Consider the following 24,353-nt stretch of genomic DNA (forward strand, 5'->3'; position numbering starts at 1 on the left):
TTTCTGCAGGTAGAACTCATACAGCTTGTTAAATCTTGGCCTGAGAAGTTCAGGTTCAAGCACATTAAGCAACATATGTAATATCCCAATCTCTGTAATAAACCTCATCCATAAAAGGATATGTCGCAATCTGCAGAGCTCAGAGCACTGAAAAGCCTTGGAGCTCCTTATAAAGTAAGAAATTACAAATGTCTAGTAAATTAGGCAGCAAAACAAGTTGTTGCTTCACTCCATTTTCTAAATAAAATTTGAGCACCCCCGTCACCATTAGCAGACATTTACAAGCAGCCTGAGGGGCTTGTATCTAACAAGACATGCATGCAAGAAGAAACAATACAGAGATCAGGCTTTAACTCCACCAAACAGCAAAACCCAGCGATGCCGCAGGACATGAAGGTCTACCTGTGCTTGTCCGCCCGAGTGCAGCGGGGGGTGCGGTGAGGTCTGGTGGTGTGCCGGGTGTGCGTGAAGGTGCGAGTGGGAGTGGTGGTGGGGATGGTTCTGCTGGTGATGAGGCTGAGGATGAGGATGGTGTGCCGGATGCTGGTGCTGATGCGGGTATGAATGATGAGGTGGCAGTGTCTGGTGCTGATGAGGATGTGAGTGCATATGATGGTGTGGCGTCTGGTCCTGTCGCGAGCTCATCATTTCCATCATGTGGCCCATGGTGTTCATATTCCCATTCGACATGGCGGCAGGATGATGAGTCAGTGCTGCCTTCAATCTCTGGAACAGAACAGGGCAGAAAATTCAACATTCATACATGGTGATCTGACCAGTCAGAAATGCTGTTGCAGAAATGGTGCCTTGTCTTGTGTTTTGAGATTTATCTAGTTTTTCTCTTGCTGCTCCCTTGATAAGAGGCATCTTATTTCAGTTTGAGAAAGAACATATCCTTGGGCTGTTATCTAGTTTTCCACTGCAAATATTTAAAGATATATACATCTGAATTGAAATCTAACAGTTACACATTTCCTACTGTGCTTCTGAGGAAAAATAACTCTCTCTCTTTGGCCAGCTCAGTAGGATTAGCTTCATCAAGCTTGTAGTCTTGCAACTTTTAAAAATGGAAGTCTGATTAAAATAAAAATGCAACAAAGTGCCCGTCTTGTTTTTGCTTCAGATATTATTTGAAAGACTCATTGGAAAATATATTGCATTGACGTGTTTTTCAAATTCAGGTATACTAGTACCCAACCTGTTATTTCATTAGAAAGACGGAAAAATAATGAGGGTGGCCTCAACCTGATCCTCCTTCTTTGCTGAAAAGTTCAAGCATGTGTTGTCCTGTTATCCCATGCTAACTTCTCTGTGTTTTGTACTCCACATGTCACTGGATTGAGCTCTGGAATCTGACCAGGGCAAAACTTTCCTTAGTATCAATGGGATTTGTCCACTTTTACCTGAACACAAACAACTAAAGGCCAGTGGGAAAGGTTGAAACATTCTGGACTGCAGCATAGGACCTTTGTGTACAAAGGATATTGTGGAAATACAGAGTAAAAAAGTTCCCTTTCAGCACAGTTACAGGGTCATCCCAGAGCCATGAGCTGTACTGGCATACAGACACCTTGTTGGTGTCATCTGACCCTCGGACTACTGAAATCACTGGCATCCTACAAGAGTGTGCCAAAGGCAGAGCCTCACAGATGCCGGCTAGGAGAAGGGTTTCTTCCAAACCCATAGAAACCTCCTTCATATCCATGGTTCTGCATCTTGCTCAACATGGAACATTATCTACAGCAGCCACCCAAGACCTCTTTAACTCGTTGTATTTTCAAGGAAGTCAATTGATCTACTCTCACTAATGCAAGTAATTAGCAGAATATGGTAAGATAAGAAAGAAAGGAAGGAGGAGCATGGTATCACTTGATGCCAGACCAGCACGATTTGAATAACCCATCAACTACCTCATAATTCATTATCCAGCCAGAGGATAGAACATTCGTTCTGAGATGAGCAGAGAGCTCATCAGTAAGAGATGTCACCGTAGGACAGTCAGTAGAAAAAATGCAGTGGTAGGAGGCACAGACTTGAGCCTTTCCCCATAGCAATATCTATCTGTGGGTCACAGATGATTGTCGGAAGATCCTATAAGCCAATATGACTAAAAACTGCCAACAGAGGAAAAATGACCAGGCTGAACTGCATTTGGTTCTGTCTTTAAAGCAAAAAGAGTGACTGCCAGGACACTCAGAACCTATAGATGGGGATTTCAGTCTATTTTATATTGAAATAACATCTGTCTGTTGCAACACTGCAAGGCCACAGGTAAAGGCTTCTATGTTCCAAGACATTATTGTACTGTGTTTGTACAACTGTGAGTGAGAAAGAAACAAATTCTTAATGGAAAAAAAATAGAAATAGAGGAAAGAAAAGAACGTTGTGGAAAGCAAAAAGAAGTAACATTCAATTAAAAGTGTCATCCTCAAGTTTTTGTATCCACGAGCTTTTTCAGACTTCATGAAGGTTATTCTACTGAGACACTCTAATAGATCTATTAATCTAAATTTGGTGACTTCTTTCACTAATGATCAATTGTCTGACCAAGACTTAATAAAATATATATATATATATTTGCAAAACACATGCAAGAATGAAGTCTGAACTGATGACTTTTAAGAAGTTTCCTTAAGAAAGTCTATCAAATCATAACTAAGTGGCATGTGTCCCATCCTGACGATCTTCTCAAAAATAGAGATCAAGGTGACTGTGCCAGTGAGGTTAAGTACCTCCTTCCCTACCTCTAAAGTTAAAACAGAGGTCAATCTAATATGAATAGCAGTAACCCATCCTGGCCATCAAATGGAGGACTGGAACAGCTGCTGTCCTTAATGTTTCTGAATTCAAGTGCTACCATGGTTACTGCAAGCAGCTCCTCACAATGCTCAGAATAATTGGTGTTACCTAGGAGTGTATTAGGAAAAATACGGGCAGAAACACATTAATAAGCCAAGTCTTTCTCTGTGTCATGTTTCTTCAAAACTCACTAAGACCTTTTTCATGGAGCTGAGCCACCATGCACGTCTAAGACAAAGCACCAACAAAAGCTGTTGTCACTTTGTTTTCTGAATCTAAATGCAAAATAACCAAGCTCTCATTAGCCAGCAGTTTTGTGTGATGAATACCTTACAAAATCTACCATGTCTGTATTTGTCAAAGACCTCTGAAACCGAACTACAGTATGTCTTCTAAACTGCAGACTTTCAAAGCGAAAAAAAAAGGAGGGAAAAACTTAATCTGCGAATAAACATTTTTTTTCAGCTGTAAAAACTGAGGCTTACTAGTGTGGCACAACTTCAAGGAGAATAAATTATTTTGTTTTCTTTCCATAGCCCTTCTACCACATCCATTTATTTGAGATAGCAAATCAAGAGAGACAGTGAGAGGTCTGACATGCAGCTGGTTTCAGTCAATAGGGGTCATTTCCATTTGGTCTGTGTATTTTACAAGCTCCTTTTTCACTGTTCCCAATGGGAGGGTGGGCCAGCTGCCCTGGATCCCAGTCCTGGTAAGAAACCAGCTCTCTACATCATCCTGTCCCAGGGCAGCAACAGCCATCGCCTCCCTTTAACTTCATGCTTAGATCAGCTCCACAGCAGCGAGAGTCCTGTCCATGTCCACATCTGGAGCAGGCTAAATCTTCCAATAACCAGTCACTGCTGCCCATCAGAAACATTCAGGGAATGACAAACTTTTTTTTCATTTGGTCTTCAGTGAGATCAATTGTTTTTGATGTTTTAGTTAGAGCAGAAGGAGGGAAAATCACCAGAACTTAGTAAACTCTTTGCACTGGGTATGTGTAGCACTCGAAGGGCAAGCTGCAGTGTTGTTATTGTTTCTTTTATGTGTGCTAATTGCAAGCAGCTGTTTCAGTTTAGTGTCAAATAAAATCCGATGGCATAAAAGTTGAGCTTGCTGGACTGACGACACTACCAAATCCCCTCTAGAATGAAGTGGTAACCCAGGATCCAATTCTGCGGCCGTTCAGTTTTTTCAGGAACTGTGTGGCTGACTCCACCAGAGCCCGCTGGGACCTGGGAGTTTGCAAATTGGGACTGAAACAGAAGACTTGCTACTCAGACCTGTCTTCACCTAAACCTGAAATATCTGCTAGCCTCATACCAGTGACTTTTAGGGCACAATCCCTTTTTTCTCCCTTTTATAAGTCAATTTTAATAAAAAATCCCCACCAACCTCAAGCCAAGAGGAAATGCAGGTGCTCACCTTTCCTGACTTTTGGCCCTTACTGATTATTTTTACTATTTTATCAAAGTAACACAGTGACCAACATCAGTTATAGCTGATTTCCATGCAGTCATGACATCTCAATAAATGACTGTGAGTGACAGACAGCAAGAGAAATCTTTCACGGAGAACAGCCTGCTTTGCCTCTGATCAAGTGAATAAATAAAATTCCCTTTTGATCCTACAGGAAGTCAGAAGCACATATACTGTCATCTTTGATGCTGAGGAGGAAATAAGAGGATATTGGTGCTTCACAGTATGAGCATTGTGTTCCCTGTACAGAACAGGGAACTATTCCTTGTGGCAATGCCCCTAACTGTCTCATTTACTCTGAAGCTACCCCACTGAATGCCATATGAAGGTAACACCTCAAAGAAGTTATCATTGTACCTGGAGTACTGGGGGTTTTTGGGAACAAGAGAGTTTTCACAGTGCTTCCCCCATCTAAAGACTGGCATCATGGTGCAGTGAATTGCTTGATGCTTTTATCAACATAGATCATAACTTATACACTGAACATCTTTGGACAAATCCCAAGTCTGCCAAAAATGACCTTCAAGCATTTGAGATCCTGAATGAAAAACAATATCAGCTTCCCTAACACTTCTGCTATTCTGGATCTTGCTGCTTTCTGATTTTCCTCTATTGATTCCTAATTTTCCTATGTGTATTTCAAAGTTGCCTTCGTTTTTGCCCTGTCTTTCTTTCTCAAAAATTGTTAGTGAAAAACAGACAGAACTTTTTTCAGTTTGTTAAAACAAGAAAACAAACAAACAAACAAACCAAACCTGTAATTTGGAGGTTGCTTTTTCCACATTTAAAAATGCAAATAATAATTTTGCGGGTTTCATATGCATATTGATACTTATAATGCTTAATAAATATTTTTAATATTTATATAATGCTATATTTAAAACAGGATATACATCTTATATGCCAAAATCTTTGTATGACTGTAAAATGCAACTTTCTCCCCTTCATCTCTCAATGGACAAGAGACAACAATCTTCCATTTTACAGGTGCTCTGTGCTTGCATCAAACAATAAGCTATTATAACACCCAGTTGAATTTTAGGTTGGGATAGACATGGAATGATGAATAGGACTGAATTGTTCCAAATAAATATGCATTGCTGCACTCAGAAAAAAAGCTCTCTTCCCTTCTGGTCGGCATGCCCAAATCCCACTAAACTAGAAAGAGACAAGGCCAGCTGCAGTATCTAGTTAATGTCTGGTATATTCTTATCAGGAGATTATATCAGACCCCTGTAGGCACATGAAATATGATCTCAAAGATATTTTTTTGCACTAGTGACTGTGATTCTAGTCCCTATTATACAAGGGTTTAATAAAAGTTCCCCACAGGGGACAGAAGACTCTAGAGAAGGGTGGGAAATCAGAAAGAATTACAGACATCAAGCACTGCCACACATCTGCAATTCGGTAGCAACCTCAGGGTAATGAGATTGTTTAGCCAAACTTCATGGCAAGCATAGCATTGACTTCGGTGTCAGTAATACTGTTTTCTCATCTGCAATAGTCAAGCTTTCCTTTTTACTCTAAGCATCATACCCAAATATACAGAGTTAAGCCAGTGACAGCTAAAGCTGTGAACAGAACTTCACCCAGTGCATTTCAGAGCATCACATGGAATTTTATCCTTTCCTTTAACTATGACTGTGACAAGAGAACTTAGCATAAATGTCACCCAGGTCTTTTACAGCTGGCTGCTGACAAGCATTTCACAGTGTAAATAACAGAAACCACTCTTCGTAAATGTTCCACTCACATTCATAAAAGTAAATTGGAAGCGATTCATCTCCACTCAGTAAGTGCTCACTTGTGCTCCACTCAAGAACTGCAGATACTTACGAGCACATTCCAGAGACTGGCAATTAGAAAGTCTCTGCTGCCACATTAAATGCTTTCTCCTACATTTCTTGTGCAGTAAAATACAGTTCTGCCTATTGGCGGAAGGAGGAGTAAGATGTGTGCGAAGGACATCAAATCCAGAACTGAAGTGACACATTACACTAATGTAAAGAGAAAAGTGGGATACATTTAATTCCCAACTTGCCAGTAACGAGTGCCAAATTGCTAATCTTCTAATTATTCTCAGGCTGTTTGGCAAATCTGAATTATACTTTTCCCTCCTTTTGTGCTTTCTTCCCTACTTAGTCAGCTTTTGTAACAACATGAACAATGGATCGTCATCCAGCCTTCAATGCAGCTCAGCCTCTAATAAAAACAACAAATTTTCTCCCTTGTGTTTCCAAATGCAAACTGAATTAAACTTCAGCAGAAAGCAGCAAGAATCAAGTGCAAACAATCAAAGCAGCGACAAAACTAATAGACGTCACGCTGCTCAAGGACAGGTCAGCTGCAAGGGCTGCTTCAGTGTCCCTGAGCGGGGCACAGAGGAGCTCTGAGCAGCCACGCTGGCCGCTGACATCAGTCCCAGTGACGGATGACTCTCCTCCGCACGACTGCCAGTTTTAAGCAATCCAATGCAGGTCGAAGCCAGGGTGGCCCAAGGGTATTCTGTCGGAACTGCCATCTTCTGGTGATGGCATTTCATTGAGAACAGCCACGGCTCCAGGGACAGCAGAAAACATAAGTGAGTTTACATCCCAGCTCCACCCAGCAATTTCCTTCTGCTCATCTCAAAACACCTTGCAAAAGAGATAAGTACCAATATCCTTGTGCAATGCACCACCTTTTTAAGGATTTGAAGAAGACTAAATTCTCTGTTCCTATTCTACATGCATTTTTAATGAACAAGTAAATTATAATAAAGACAGAAAATACACTGGAAGGATGGTTTATATTTCTCACTATATACTATTTCTTGCATGAATCATTTCTCACATCAGTATTAAACAACTGGATTTGATTTGCACAGGAATCAGGAAATGTAAAGTTCAAAAAATCAAACCCTTAATTCCCACCAAGTCTAAGTCAATCCCTCCATGTGTATCCATGGCAAGGGATATTTAATTATGTAATCACACAAAAGGCAGCAAAGTGATTTATTACTGGCAAATGGTGTCATGTAATTTCAACATACAATACCAATGGAAGGATCCAAAAAATACAACCAACTTCTGACTGATTTCCCCACTGTGTGCCAGAGTCCAAAAGACAAGCTGCTACTTAGCTGCTACCTACCCCTGGAGAGGCCAGTTTCTGACAGCAAAACGCCTGACACTTGGGGATTAATTACCTGTGCCTGTGTGATGGTTTTGTCTGGGACAGACTTAATTTTCTTCATAGTAGCCGGTATGGGGCTGTGTTTTAGATATGTGCTGAACACAGTGTTATACACTGCAACATTTTTGTTATTTCTGAGCAGGGCTTGCACAGCATCAAGGCCTTTTCTGCTTCTTTCACTGCCCCACCACCTGGCAGGATGGGAATGCACAGGAAGCTGGGAGGGGACACAGCTGGGACAGCTGATCCCAACTGACCAAAGGGATGTTCCATACCATCTGATGTCCTGCTCAGTATATAAAGTGAGGGGGAGTAGAAGGAAGAGGGATGTGCTCAGTGATGACATTTGTCTTCCCAAGTCACCATTATGTGTGATGTGGCCCTGCTCTCCTGGAGATGGCTGAACACCTGCCTGCGCGTGGAAGTCAATTCATTCCTTGTTTTGCTTTGCTTCTGTGTGACTTTTGCTTCACCTATTAAACTGTCTGAATGCCAGTTCATGAATTTTCTCACCTCTATCCTTCTGAATCAATCCCCCATTCCACCAAGGGAAAGGGAGCTAGCAGCTTTGTGGGGCTGAGTTGCAAGCTGTCAGTATGCAGGCACATACCAACTCTAGTTCTCCATATAGTCAGTCTTTTGCTTACTTAGTCCGCCAGGTTAATCTATGGGCTATTCCCATGCATGCTACGCTGTGAGCTGAGGAAAACACAGAAAAAACAGGCAGCAATAAAATCACCCAGTGTTAATCACACTCTGTAAGACCCTATGAAAACTTGGGCTTAGGGGAACCTGAGTCTGTACTGCCCATTTTCCAGATCTTTTCTCTTAGATCCATTTTAAAGCTCATTCCCAAGCTGAGGGACCACAGATTCTTTTTTCATTCACATTGGACATAAAGCACTTTTAAAGAAGTACCTGGCAGAGGGGTTGAAGCTCAGGTCTTCTTCACTCCTGCAAGCAAATGCTTTAACTAAGTTTCTAAAATCATGTTCCATGTTCCAGTACAATGCAAGTGGGAAGTACAGAAGCTTGTACAGCGCTTGGATTGCTATATCTATATATATCTTGCCTGAGAACACAGGCACATTTATGATTGTACTAAATGAGAAAAGTGGGAATTGATTTCAGAGGAAGTTGGGGAATTTCCTATACCAGCCAGATAAAGAGCAAATCCTCATATCAGAGCACTCTAACAATGCAAGGAACACTGGGTTTGCATATTTTAATCTGTACTCAGAGATCAGATGGGATTAGCACTGCAAAAATTTCTCCCTACAGAATACTGCTCTGAAGCCATGAGACCCCTTAATGTGTACTTCAGCTTTTTGATGACAATGCAAATTGCTTACTTGGCTTTTCCCTCTCATGAGCATAAAACACACACCAAGAACAGAAGAAGGGCAGGTTTAAAGTCTTTACCATCAGAAGATTTCTGAACTTTCATCACCCACCTCTCACTAAGGCTGATTATGATTAAGTCATTCATATTCAAAGAAAAATGCCATCCAAGTACATAAAACTTGGGGTTTTTTTTTTTCCTTCACTGGTGTGATTTTTGAATACTCCTTTTTCCTGGATTAAACCCAGCACATTTAAAGGGCTACTAGCAAGCCAGAAATAGGATACATGTGCGCTTAAAAGTCCTTTGATTTCATCCCAGATGTGCAGTGCACACACACAGAGCACAGAGGACACGATCTGGTCTGTAGATTTTGTTTCAAGATTATACCAACCAGACTCTGAAATGTAAAACTGAAGCCCTGACCACTTACAGCCATTAGAGATCCCAGGGCTCTCTGTGAAAGAGTATTGATGTTCATTAGCCCCTTGGCCTGACTGCAGAATTCACTGCAGGTAATTAGACATTGTCTCATTACCACATAATTTCAGGTGAAGTTATTTTTCTTCTTCGTTTCTAAAGGTAAGCAATTCCTGAAACATTTTTAAAGCATTCATGGATTTTTTTTTTTTTTTTCTGAAGAAATGACTAGAAGATAAAGTACAGTACAGGGACATATAAAATGAGAATGTTTTTATGGGCTATTTCACTTTTTTTTAAAGCTTTATTTCTTCATCTAACTCCAAAGAATGAATAGCGTTTTAATTCGGCAGAGAGCTTTCAATTACCTAGCTATGAAAACATAATGCCTAGTGGCTTTTTATATACATGCACTCAGGTATAGCATGTGGTATGCAGATACAAACCACAAAGAGTGTGGACAGGTTCATTTAGTGTCAATTTTCACTGTTATTAAATAAATATAATTTATGTCAAGAGTTATATGAATGGATATCATGAATATTCAGCATTGAACACATCAGTGTTGATAGGTACTGTCCTATTACACCCCCATATAAGGTCTCTTATGCCCCTCCAGCTTCCCCCATGTTGTCCCCCTGACTCCATCCCTCAAGCTGCTGCCCTAGACCGTGCTCCCTTTGTTCTTCACCTGCAACTCCATCCCCCTTCGCTCGTAGACAGCTCAAGTTGCTGCCTTGTTTTTCACCACCTTGCACGTATCAACTGCTTTCAAACATTGGTGTCTTGGGTCAGAGGCATTGAATTTCAAAGCCACTTGAGGCTTCAGGAACAGCAACCTCTCAACCCTCTACCAGATACCAGCTAGCTACCCTATCAATGCCACAAGGTTTTTTTAATACACTTTAGGATAGCTACAGTGTGAAACAAGAGAGAAAAAGAATGAACTATTCTTTTTTTTATTGGAGTTGGTCATTTACACTAATGGGCTTTACTTTGTGTTTGAAAGGGCAAGGAATGCATCCCCACACACTCCCCCATAGTTCAGTTGACAAGCAATGACTTAGTAAAATGCTGTATATTAGCAGCTCAGTCTCTTGCACATGGCATGTTTACTCTTTGGCATTACTGCTTTTCAGAGCAATGTGGCAGAGCAAGCCGAAACAACCACCTTCCCCAGGGAAGGGAAGGATGCTGCCTGCTTGGCAAACCATTGACTCAACCTGTCATTTCTGCTCAGCTGGATTTGGCTTTCCTATGGCATGTACCACAGGATGCAGAACAAATTACACAGGTCAGGGGCCTGGCTAGACCCACAGTTGCAGTGGCTGTCACACGAGCAGGATTCCCTTTCCAGCCAAGTGACAGGTACACCATATCCTGCCTTGCTTCATTGTGGACCCTTCCCTGTTCCTCCTGCCAGTGGAAAGAGGGCATAAATAACCGTCTAAGGCCAAATTCGTGGAAGAGGTGGCCTGCCTGGGGACAGATAGGAGGAGGGTCCATGCAGCAACCTGCACCTTGAAGGAGGTAGAACACCGTATGTTGGGTGAGCACCACCCTGGGAATGGGGGGATACTAGGGCCAGACACCTCCTCACCCACCTGAAGCAGTTTCCAGCATCCTGGGAAGAGACAGCTCCTGCACACCAGTTATCTGTCTGTGCTCGCTGTCCTACACAGCACGGATGAGTCTTCCGAAAAGCTTGACAGGGATCCAGTTGCTCCTGCTATTACCCTACCTTCCTTTTTAAAATATTTCTTGTGTACTTCTACTGAGTGAGAGAGAAAGGCATAAATACCATCTTGTTTAACACATCTTCCTGTCTCCTCTCCCTGCCTTGCAGACAGCATTATACATCTTCCTGACACCACCATTGTCTGATTCACTTGACATATGCACCAGAAAAAAAAAAGTCATGTTCTGAACAAGAACATAACACTGTGATCTCATTCCCATCTCAGACTCCTCAGCACTTCCCATTTCTTGCTGTTTTAGAAAAAGAAGAGGTGGGAAGCTTTTTCAGCTTGCTTACTGGGAAACTTACAGAGGAGATATGGTAATGGGAAACCAGATCAGCAAAGGCACACAAGCACTTACACAAGCATGTTGGAAATCAAGGTAATGCCATAGAAAGTTCAGCTATCTACATCCTACTTTAGAGCCTGAAGCATCAAAATCTTTCTCATCTCCTGTTACTCAGGAATATTGAGGAACAGAGATATTTCCAAAAGGGAACACCACTTTGAGAGGTGATGGCAGGGACATTCTGACTGTATGATGAAAATCACTGACCCCTTCTGTCTAATCATTTTCCTCTCTTTCAAAACAAAAAAATCTTAGGTATTACTCATGTCAGTGACATTAAAGGTTATGATGAAGTTCCCTCTTTTTTCTGGCATGCCAGCAAGTCAATGTAAGGCTTCCTGATGCCTTGTCTCATAGAACCATAGAACCGTAGAACTGTGTGTGTTGGAAGGGATCTTCAAAGATTGTCTAGTCCAGCCCCCTGCAATAAGCAGGGACATCTACCACTTCTCTGGTTGTTTCACCATTCTCATCATAAAGAGTCTTCTTCAAATCTTCTTCCTTCTATCTAGTCTAAATCTACCCTTTTTTAGTTTAAAACCATTACTAGTTATCCTGTCACAACAGGCTCTGCTATAAAGTTTGTCCTGATCTTTCTTGTAGGCTTGCTTTAAGTACAGGAAGGCCACAATAAAGTCTGCCCAGAGCCTTCTCTTCTCCAGGCTGAACAGCCCCATCTCTCTCAGCCTGTCTTCATAGGAGAGGTGCTCCAGCCCCCTCATCATCTTTGTGGCCTTTGTCTGGACTGACTCCAACAGGTCCATGTCTTTCCTTGTGCTGAGGAACTCAGAGGTTCATGCAGTGCTCCAAGTGGGATCTCATGAGAGTAGATAGAGGGACAGAATCCCATCCCTTGACTTGCTGGCCATGCTGCTTTGGATGCAGCCCAGGACACAGTTGTGGCAAGCGTGCATTGCCAGGTCATGTTCAGTTTTTCATTCACCAGTACCCCCAAGTCCTTCTTGGCAGCTCTGCTGTCAATGCCTTCACCCCCCAGCCTGTATTGATACTGAGGGTTGCCCCAGCCTTGCACTTGGCCTTGTTGAACCTCATGAGGTTCCCATGGGCCCCCTTCTCGAGTGAGTCCAGTCCCTCTGCGTGGCATCCCATCCCTCAGGTACTTCAACCACGCTACTCAGCCTGGTGCCATCTGCAAACTTGAAGGTGCACTTGACTCCTCTGTCTGTGTCACTGATGATATTAAAACAACATCCCTTCCTGGTTGATTGCATCCCTCATTGCCCCTCATGTGCAGCTTCTGTCTCAGCCACAGGAGGTCACAATTAAGAGATGGCTGTGTGCTGGCAGCTGAGACACAGGCAGTCTTGCCCCAAAAATGTGCCTCTGTTCCTCTTTCCCAGTGAGCCACAGGAACGTCTGATCTGCCTACAGCCTTAATAACCCATTAGCAGCCTGGCCAAATGAGTGAATCTCTCACTGCACCTTCTCTTTGGAGTTCTGCCAAAGGACAAAAGACCAGAGGCAAGGAGCACTGAGGCAAACCAAATCAGGTGCTTGAGTGGACAGGGGAAGGGGAAACGGGGGGAGAAGAATTGGAGAGGAAATGTTGAGGCAGCTATTTTTTTCATTTTTTTCCCTGCAGTTAAAGCATTGACAGATAATTTATCACACATTTTGATGGTGCTCCAGCTGGCAGGGAAAAGAGCTATCTGTTTATTAATTCAATTAGCCTGCTTATTTATCAGCGGAGGGCGAGAAGGTGCAGTCACAGGCCAAACTGTGCCAGTCTCAGACCGCCTGCTGTCGGGCTGAGAGGATGACTCGGAGTGGGAACATCCTGCCCCCACCACTCCGGCCGGTGTACTCATCACCACATTATCTCAGGCCTTCTGAGGTAAGAAAAGAAAAAAATAAAAAATCTAACAGCATGCATTAAGCACACCAGTGAATGTCCCAGGCAGGCTTACAACCAAAGCCTCAGAGCTTTGATGCCACCAGTTCCATGCTCTAAAAGTATTGGTTATGTCTGACATTCTGCCCGGAACAGAATTCTTTACTTAATTAAAACAGTTGAATACACTTTGAATTTTGAGTTCAATGGGGATAGTGTTCAAACCAACATATTAATACAGCACACAGCTGCTGGAAGGGGTAGGAGAGGGCAAGGAGTGTGCTGCCCAGGTACCCACCAATGCTTGACATCTTTGAGAAAGGAACGTTTGTGGAAGAGGAAGAAAACAGGGTTGGAGGGGGGAAAGGCTGGCTTTGGGATGGCAGAGAAATGCCCTGAGCTAGGAGGGCTGGAACAGTGGTGAGGCCACTTCTTTGTTCTGCCTATCTAGGACTATGAGTTTTCTGAAGCCACTTGTTAAAAAGTCTCAGACTTCTGACTCTTGAAGCTCCAAATTCAGAAAATGTTGTGCAAAATATTGCTTAGATCTATCTGAGCTGAAGTGTTTCTAAAAACACAAGATATGTGGAAAGTCCACAGCGCTGGAGTGCGATTTCCCTATTGCCAAAGAAACCCTCCAGCCCTAGAACCCACAGACCATCATTTCTATGCGATCCCAGTGCTGTCATAAACAGTTTATTTTTCTCTCACTTTTCTAAGCCATCCCACTTCTTTTTCTGTCACATATAAACACAGTTGCAATGGAGATGTGCTGGCTTCCAGCTTGTATGTGTCTTCACAGAGGGCACATACAGCTTCCCATTTGTACAAGTTCATACAAGTAAGTCCTGCAATGCTTTGACTTAAAAATGAGACTGCTGACAAGGACAGAGATGTCTCCTTGAGATAAGGCTAGGACACACGTGCTCTCAAATGCTCTTTCATTACTCTTCTCATTTTGTTCCTGCACTACCAGATGTTTCAGGAAAACTGGCTTTTAAATTTTTTTTATTTTAAGTTTCTTTAGACTTTTTCTTCTGCCTTCTGAACTCTTGCAGGATATTTCAAGGCAGGACACCATATCTAATTAGGATGGCAGTGAATGTTTCTACTGCACATGAGCTCAAAGGACCCTCTAAAAAAAAGGTTCTCTATAAATACATCTCCTCCACCCCTCAGTTTCACAGCCAAGTTTGCCTTTTACTTCTCCTGGCTGATGATTAGTTTAATATTCTGAACCAAGATCCTGCTTGACAGATGATTCCACTACCACTGATAGTTTAGACCACCTATCAACATTTTATAAATTCTTAATTTTCTCACTGCAGCCATATTGAACAGTTTCGTGCAAATGAGGCTTATAATTACCCAGATAAATCAGTCCAAAGCAGTATTTCTTAGGAACTTTCTCGATTTTCTCCCTGGAGGATGGGATCCCATCTGCTTTGCTGCATTCAGGCTAATTGAAGGGCACTGACTTTTCCAAATGGATTCATTAATTACTCTCGCCGGATTCTCTGAGGGGTTCCTCATTCAATGGGTGACACTTGTGCTGTGCTGTACTATCCACCCATGTTTAGCAATGTAGCTCTGATTCTCAGCTATGAGCTAAAGCATTTGCAGATGCGTTGGCAGGAGTGGCTCTGGCCTTTAACTGTACAGTGTTACAAAACAAATGTAATTCTGCTTCTCCTTTGCTTCTAATTTAATATGCATTCAGAATCTATAAATACTGTAACCATGACTGTTTCAATATGTTTTACTCCTTGCCATCATAAATATAAGCAACTACCCCAAAGAAAAAACCAGAAGCTTACAGGTAATGCATTTCCAACAGCAGAAAAAGAAGAGAAACAAGCATTTGCTGTCATATTGCTGAAAATCTGGTATGTGTAGCAGCATAATGTGAAATTAAACTATTAAATTTAAATACAAACCTGTCCTATATAATTCTGAGCCTTCATTGGTTTTATTTAGTACAGCAGCAGCATGGGTTTTCAATAAACTCACATGTAATCATATTGCTCATTCAAATATCAGGCAGACACCAAAGGAAAATAAAGACTCATCTAGCAAAGACCTAGTTTAGGAGAGGATTACCACCACTTAGGTAATGGCCATCTTCAGACAGGAGCAGGCAGAAGGGAACCTGCTAGCACTCATGGAGTCTGGCTCTGTTGGAAGCTGTATCAATGTTCCCCTGCCCGATAGCAGGAGCAATTTCACACTACTTAAAATATTTTATATATCCTAGGGCTGGGTTGGTTAATTCAGGTCTACGAGGCAACTGGCCTGGGAATTGGTGACACAATCTGCTGTGAGTGAACAACAAGCCTTCATGCTTTCCAGGAATCCCAAAGCGTTTTGTAAACATTGGACCCAACTGTGGAAGTTACCAGGCCGCTCTGCACAGCTCCATGCTGCTGCACCTCACACTGCTTTGAAGATGCAGGCAGTGTCACTAGATGTGGTGGGACACCCACTTTACAGATCACTGAACTAAAACTCTGAGATTGCCACAATATCAGAGAAGCCCTTAGTGGCAGAGACAGAATCACAGTCCAAGAGCACTTTCTTACAAACAGGCAACAGTACTGCTCCTTTTATCTCTTTCCTGCCAATGGTATTGCAAGGCTCCAGGATGCAAAAAGGGTCAATCTTCTTGTGCCTTACTGGAGGCAGTAACTTACATCTAGGAACAGACAATAGAAAAACTGTGTATGTATATATATATATTTTAGCTTTAACTAGGTGGCTGCTTTGGGCAGTTAATATCATGCAAACAAAAATCCGATGATAAAACTCATCTAACAAATCTGTGAATGTATAATACTTCTCATGTAATGTGTCAAAGATAATTATACAGATAAATAGATCATGTACCTAGGGTTGTAGGTAGGAACACAGGGGTGTATGTAGGGATGTACTTTGCTCTACAGTTTAATAACTAATTCCTCTTCTCTGACATCCTTTCCTTCTTAGCTCAGCAGTTGTGCTTCCCCAAAGCTCTGACCAAGATGGACTCAATAAGGAGCTTTTTATATGGGACAGAAAAGTTCTCTCTCACAGTTTTTCCCTCTGATTCACAGCTTATCTCTTCTACATGAGGTACCCCTGCTCACTCAGCAGCTCATAAATTCACTCCTTCACTGGCCAGTACAGCAAAGCAATACACCTTCAAAGAGAAGCAATTCTGTCACCACCTGGCGGGACACTTACTCTAAATTTGGGTGGCTGGCTATCTGATTTTTTTTTAATCTCATTTTGTTTGTCTCTCATCTATTCCTGGTTTATAAATAATTATTCAGTGGTCAAAAAGCAATTCATAAATTGTCACAAAAACCAAAGCTAAGCAAGAAGGCCATATCTTTCACTGTTTATTTGATTTTTTTCTGCATGGCCAGTGCTGGCAGACCAAATGCAGCAGACAGGCAGGCAGGTGGGAAGGCGGGCAGCCCCCTTCCCCTGCTCTCTCCCCTGACAGCTGGATGGTGGCTGCAGGGCAGTTACACTGTTCCATGTCATCTGAGAACCTGGACACGTCAGTCCATCTGAGTCCATGCCAGCACTGCCAGCTAACTTCTCATCTGGTTGTGTTTGAGTTCTCAGAAGGCAGCCAGAGATATCTTTATTTAGGTTTATACATTTTATCACCTTTATGACAATGAAAAAATATAGCTGGAGTACTCCAGGTCCAAAGGGACCTGGGTGCCCAGGACCTATGAATCATAAGGAACATTTTTCAGCAAAAAGGACACTCAGTGTGTTTTGCAATGTACGAAATCAGTCTAGACATTACCAAGTTTTAAAAAACAATGTTGAAAGCAGCCCACTAAAATTTTTCTGAATTATTTAAAAAAAAATTCAAAACCATCTCCACATGCTCAAATGAACTTGATGACCAGCCCAAGATAGTGAGCTCGTCTTGGCCCTAACTGTGGCACTGCTACCCCGTTTTAATCTGGAGCTGAGGAATATGACATATTATATACACCAGTGAATTGTAAAGTAGTTAATTTTCTGTGCAGCTGACAGAAGTGATTGATTGGCTTTACTCCTTACAAATGCCTCACCTTCTCTCTTCTCCCTCTGCTCTCCTCCCTCCCTGCTTCCAGCAATGCCTACGACCATAACATCAATCAAGTCACATACACTGTTTTGCAAAGAGCTTCACAGGATAGCAAGCAGGGCTTCATGTTTGCCCTGCATTTCAGTATTACAGACAATTTGGCTCTGCACAGTTCTGAATCAGACCATAGTGTTATTTCTTATCACAAGCCCTTTTCTGTTGCTGCTGGTTGAAGAACTATTGCTGTTTTATTTCTCATTACATTTGAGGCGGAAGGGAAAATGTAATGGGATATAGTAGCAGTTATAACTGCCCGCAAGTTGTTTCAAATTTTTCCCAATTCTTTCCCATCAATTTTATCAGCAATTTTTCCCACTAAAAAAGCATTCTGAAATATTTTAGTACGATTAAGGGACAACCTCACTCACCTAGTACTTCCATTTTTTTGAAGGAGGGTCCTACATAATTTCACCAGTCTTCAAAGTCCATACTTTGAAAAGGATATTTTTTCCACTATCTTCTTCTGCCTGAAAGCCATGGAGGCACAGATGAATGTGTTTTTCTGACCTTAAAATCACTATATTTTAAGTAAGAAGTGATGCGATTGAGAGCAACATGCCTCTAACAGGATCTCCCCACAAAAGGAAATGATGATTTATTTTGCAAGTATTTCATAAACTGGTAAATGCTTGGGTGGACCAAATAATGTCCGCTTAAACTAGATATATACTAATTTAAACTAGGATTAGACAAATCTCAGCAGCTACTTCCAGAACTTCTTCTTCTTCTTCTTCTTATTATTATTATCATCATTCATGTTGATTTAAAAATAAAACTTATCTATACTAGACATATTGTGATTTATTTTTCTTTGGTCTCTTCCTCCTTTTGATTCTGGGCGTTTAAATGACTGGAAAATAAGTAAGAGTATACTTTGAAGTAACAAAATCTTCACCCACAATGTCAAACTGCGCAGCCACTTTCACAGCCTGTCTGCAGTGCAACATCTGACATGACTCCTACTTTCTTCAGGATTTGTTTCTCTCACACTGTGGCAAAATAGGATAAATTAAATATACCACAGCAGAGATACTGGAAGAATTCACTTCACGTATGCAGTTGTTGCCGTGGGACAGCTGAGTAAACAGCTTGCAAAAGTCTGTTTGAAGACTGCCAGCTAGTTACACCCATAATTTGATCTCTATTAACAAAAACAACTCAAACTGTCGCAATGCCCCAAGTTGATTACTGAGCATCTAAATTATACAGTGTTGCTTGAGTAACCCTCTGCAGCAGCAGGGGCTGTGTTTTGATACCCATTCAATGCTTCCCACCTTGCTGAGTAGCAGAATATCCACCAAAACCAGCAAATGCATAGGAAAAGCCACAGAGAGGTTTTGGCAATATTATCCCACGCCTGACAGAAAAATAGTTGTGTAATACTGTTCAACTCAGTGAGTCAGAATAACAAGTCTTGTAAATATGTCCTTCTGAGCTGGATATAAAACAATCCAGGGAGTGAGAGTGATCTGGGGAGGGGGAAAATCCGGAGTAACTGTTTTTGCAAATAATGCCATGGTCATGTTCAAATAGCCGGTGTTTCTGATTGATGCTCAACATCACATCGTCAACAAAGATACCCGCACTGACTTACTAAACTTCAAAGTGATGTGCTGACAAAAAACATAAGACTGCTTGTGCTGTGACAGCAGAATTAGAATGGAAAATAACAGCTTGCTGGTGGCCCTCCTTCTGGAAATCTGGCAGTCCTCACTGAGACTATCCAAGTGAGTTATTGCACACTAACATGAGAGTCAAGCCATTCAAAAAAGCTTGTATGAGGACTCCATGGATTCACAGCATACTTCAAACTTAGGCCTGTTGATTCTGTTTGACTAAAATACGCTTCACTAATACAACATCACACTAAATTATAGAAATACAAATTTAGACTGAGGGAACCCAAATTTTTGTCTGTGGAAATAATATGATGGCTATTGTGCAACACAGCAAATCATACATGTACTGCAATACTTTTAGGCACATTATTACATTTAAGCCCATGTTGCATTAGAATACATTGACATTCACTACTGTCCTTCGTAACACATAAAAAACTCTGGAACTGGAAATATCACACGAGCCATATGTTGAGAATCCCCGTTTCCAGTAATGGTGAACACAGTAATAGCACAAGCAATCTACACCTCAGCAAAATCCAAGTGACCATTACTCTCAATATTTGTAGCAATTTCCAGTTCTTCTGATGAATTGCCATTATAAAAATACGTATTTTTAATCATACTGAGTTTGATGAAGTTTTTAACTGCAAAAGGCCTGGCAAGACAGATGAAGACTTCAGACAAAGATTTAAAAATTATGCATTCAAAGAAACATGCTCCCTCCTGTTCAAATTTTTCTTTCCACATTGTCTTAACATATTAAGAAATCTTAGCCCATTAAACAGAAATTGTGCAATAATTTTAGAGATTAATGGCAGAGTGGGAGAAGACAATGACTTTTCTCTGAGAAATTATCTGGAGGCACTTTGCCTCCAGTCTCCAATTAAAAAGAAACCACAGAACACCTTTTATCTTCCTCTATTTCAATTTCTTCCTCAAAATACTGTGCTAAAGCAGTATCCTGAAAAAAACCTAACAACCCTCCCCCCCAGATAACATGAGCAATCTGGGTAAGAGGCTTTACAAAGTACACAGAGTTTGAGCATGATTGTGCTTACTTCACAAAAGCTATGCCTGTGTGCCTTACTCTGAATTCTGTAGACTATATGCAAGAGGTGTGGCAAACTGAAAAGAATTATGCATGCCCCCTGGTGTATCACTGCCACCAAAACCAACTTTTCCAGCTAGGTTATGGTTCCTCAATACAGATGATCGACACAAGCCCACTACAAAGTGCCAGCAAGCATCCCAAAAATTCCACTGTTCATACTAGTGGTGTGACACAGAGTTTTGCAGCTCACCTTGCACATTGTTCTGATGTGGTTTTGCATTAGCATTAGAAGGACAGTGAGCTAGGATATGAGATTGCGAATGATGAGAGTGGCATTTAGGACGGTGAAGGAGAATGCTTTGTTGAATTTGTGTCATCAGTGATTGCACACAGATTGCAGAGGTGAATTCCTGCATATGTGTCTGACAGTAGTTGAAGTGGGTCTTTCCCTTCATGCTGGACCACATTTGTGCACGTTGTGTGTGTCTTTTTCATTGTACTTACTCTCATTTTTCCCCTTGTAAAACCCTCCTGTGCACCCCTATTCAGGCCCTCACAGGTCCTGGGCACAGCTGCCACCACCTCAGCATCTCACTCTGCAGCTGCTGCAAAGCAGTTCAAGGTCACTAGGTGGACAGCGAACTGCAAGCACAGTGTGTTATTGCTACCATGGCATTTCAAGTGGAAATATCTGCGAGGTTCTTCACAAACCCAGAATTTCCATAAGGTTCCCTTCCAAGTGAGTATAGAGTATACGGATGGAGAATGAAAACAACGGGGGCGCTTGGTAACGTTTATAGTTGTGAAGGCAGCAGCTGAGTGAGAGCTCAAAGAGTTGGCACAGGATCTCCTCCTCCTCCAGCCTAGCAAGGAAAATACATTACTGGAACCGGGGGGAGAAGGCGGGGATCTAACACTGTGGAGGAGCTCAGTGCTTGAAGAGTTACAAGCATGCCGCCCATCAAGGGTAGGACTCTGCTGTTGGACACAGGGACTGCAGTGAGTGAAATCATTAACCAAAGTTACAAAATATGGAAAATAAGGCAGCAAAAAGCTGTGACCCACCCACTCAAAACCATATGTGAAAGTATAAATCAAACACTAACTGCCCAGCAAACTGGCAGTTGGCACTATAACATTACATGCAGTGCCAGCTAAAGGCTTCCTTCTATGTTTTGGGATAACTTTGGTTTTTAAGGTCTTTGCCACAAAAGAAAAGACTTAAAAATACATGTATGCATTTTTACGTACATGTAAAATACATGTTACATACTTTTATGTAAAAATACGTGTACATATTTTTATGGAATTTAGAAGCGGAGAACAAGAATAAAGAAACTGTAAGAAAGTATCAACGCTACTCTACATCTATTGGGACCCACCACTGATTTCTTGTAAAACCCTGATGAAGAAACTAAAGGGAATTGTCTTCAACATCTCTGCCAAATCTGTCATTTCAACAGAAAGCACTTTCTGCCATGCAGTAATAAATGTTTGTTGCTGGCAAATTAACTTTTTTACCACCTCTAGCGTCGCACTACAACTGGCAGCAGACACCTTCACCAGACTTTAAAGACAGCCTTTTATAACATCTACATAGTGTCTTCTATTGTAACAGCACTAAACCAAAAAAAAAAACCAAGCAAACCTTTTAAGTCCGCTCTTCCCCATTCATTGGTGAGCTTTAATGAGATTCATGGTCCAAAAGGCAAGTTTTGTTCTGAATTTCCTACTGAATATATTGGCAAAACAACAGCTGTCGTACAGTGCTAAGGCTGTCTCCCACCCACCCCCTGCTTTGGCACAGCTTGCTTGGATGTGTTGATTCATCCCTAGGAGAAGGGGAAAGCACTGGACCCACTGGCTGCAGCGCGTAGGAAGGAGGCGCGTCTGCCAGCAAATCTCTAGACTTTGATCACTCCTACTTATTTGCCTCTGTCTCCCTGCTGCACTCATTTTGCCTACAGTCATCCCACCTTGGCAAGGATGTTTGCAAAAGCTAATAAGCCAAGCATAGTCAAGCCCAGTTAGTATAGAGATGGGAAACCTCCAAGGAAAACCTAGCTACTGCAGGAAGATATCCAGCTGGCACGCTGCTTTCTCTTTTAGCAAAAAACAGCCACCCAGCATTGCGTGGTAGCTGAGGGATGGCAGAAATTCACTGGTGGAAAGCATTTTTTCCTATCTTCTTTCAAACAGAAGCCTGGGTCACTTATATAGTAACTGAAAGGCCGTAAGAATTTACCTAGAATGGTCACATGGAAAGAGATACCCATGTGAAAATCTAATCTGGTTCATATTCTACCTCCTTAAAATTATAACTGCAAATCTAAAACATGCCTCTCCCTTTTCTGTTTGAAGTTATTGAGAGGATTTGATTCTCTCTCTGAGAAGCTACAACTTTGTACCTCAAAGCATATTAGTATAAGAAGTTATTAAAGCTTACTAAAGGCTTTGACATGAAATACAACATATCTAACTCTCTTTGCATCTCATGTGGTCATGTGCAACATCCCACCACCTGAGCAATGAAGACTGCATTTTACCTAAGTATAAAAAGTAAATGCCAAATGCCTGTAGGGTAAAACCCAGCATGTCCTGGAGCAGTGCTGTCTACACGACATCGGAAGGTGGTCCGTGACGTGTGGAAAATCATGCACGTGTTGCTGTGCAGCTGGGAGGTCACTGTCTAAAGGCAGGGTTCTAGCTGGGAGTCAGTGCTCTATTTGTGTTAATGTCTAATTAACATGATTGTAATTAGAGCAGCAAAATTATGATTTCAAAAAGTAATATTCAGTTTACAATAAGTGCTGCATAGCTTATCTATCACACCAGTGCCACCCCTGCCTTTCCTGCCCAATGTCTAAACAACAGTGGGATGCAAAATTACCTGTGGAGTTTGTTCAAAACAGCGAGATGCCCTCCCAGTTTTAAAGATGTGAAGGAACACTACTTTACAGAAACATTCTGGGATTGCTTTAGGAAAGGTTTGTGTTCCTGGTTCATACTTTCAGTATTAATATCTCCCATTTTATGGTATTTTTACCTCTGGGTTTCTGTTCTACCACCCACAGTCACTGTAATTTCCTATTACTTCAGCATCCGCCCACAGATTCTCCGAACAATATATTGGGCTCTTCAGGCACTATGACAATACTGATACATAATAATTACATTACTATACATTTGCATACCCATCCTACCTTCTCCAGCAACTTCTGAACTGTGGCACGAACAAATACGAGCTTTACCAAAAGACTCACTTGGTGACCAACTAAGGATGCTACTTTGGTCCTGGTGGCACAGAGGGGATACATGGAAAAGCCCGGCACTGTCACCACTGCACCGATTTTCATTTCCATCAAAGTGGGAAACATTTCATTTGCAGCAAAGCACGATTCAGGAGCCCACTTTTGGATAGAAAGGAGTCTGTAATTTTGGGGGGTTTTCCTAATCAAAACCATGGAACAGCTACGGTTCACCCAATTTGCTCAACATGATGTGAAAGTGTTTGTAATGCACTAAAAAGCACTAAAAATATCAAGAAGATTAGGAAGGGGAAGACGTGAACAGCCTGGCAGGATGGTGGCCTGACAGATGATGTTTAATCAGGACTGGATGAAGAAGTAAATTAACAAAACCTACCACTTCAAACCAACCAAAAGAAAACGTGTCCCAAGGATCAGAATCCAAAATGGGAAGGAAAGAGGGTGACAGAGCAGGCAACCCTTCCCTGCAACTGCTCTGACAGCTTTTGTGTTGGGATATAGCAAATCTTAACACACAAGGTACCAAAGCCTCATTATTGAAAACATCACAGTTTGCTGAGTGTACTAGTGCATATTATGTTTATAATAACTGCACATTCCTGAGGAATTCTCAAAAAATTTGACTACAGGGGTTACAGATCTACTGTCAATAAACTTCCTATTTAATATGCCTTAGACAATCCATTCCCCTTCACTCTAATACAGAGAAATGCTAAATTTGGGAATTATAATTATATTATTACTGTTGGTGTATAGTAACAGGGGAAAATACCGACTTTTACAGATCTCAGATTGTTAAAAATCTTTGAGTAATTAAAATTAATGTGGAAATTTCTGCTAGACTGCTTAAGAAATAAAGAAGTTCATTGCTAACACTTCTTACTCTGATGATAAGTTAAAAATTTGCTGAGGACATCAGACCATGAGAAAAAGCAAAACAAAATTTAAAGAAACAGCTTTTTTTTTTTCCAGAAGCAGATGCACAGCCTGTCATGGGCTGGCACACTCTCACATGCAACATCATTTTTTAGAGGCTACAGTTTTCATTTATCGTTTAAAAAGAATCACAGCTAGAATCTCAGTTAGAAGGAAAACTTTAATCATAATGAGCAAAAAATGAAT

General features: G+C 41.5%; 1 protein-coding gene across 8 annotated transcripts in view; it reads right to left on the reverse strand.

Annotated features, from left to right (window-relative positions):
- The window catches only part of CREB5 (cAMP responsive element binding protein 5), a 258,082-nt gene that overhangs the window by 13,966 nt on the left and 219,763 nt on the right, over window positions 1-24,353 (reverse strand). For all 8 annotated transcript variants that reach the window (XR_007203422.1, XR_007203428.1, XM_048302771.1 and 5 more), the window contains one exon: window positions 403-726. Coding sequence is in view for 6 of the 8 variants with exons in the window: in XM_048302771.1 (XP_048158728.1) it covers window positions 403-726 (324 nt within the window). In the remaining 2 variants the exon portion in view is untranslated. The remainder of the gene's footprint in view (window positions 1-402; window positions 727-24,353) is intronic.

This window comes from Corvus hawaiiensis, chromosome 1, assembly GCF_020740725.1.
Source record: "Corvus hawaiiensis isolate bCorHaw1 chromosome 1, bCorHaw1.pri.cur, whole genome shotgun sequence".
NCBI classification, from domain to species: domain Eukaryota; kingdom Metazoa; phylum Chordata; class Aves; order Passeriformes; family Corvidae; genus Corvus; species Corvus hawaiiensis.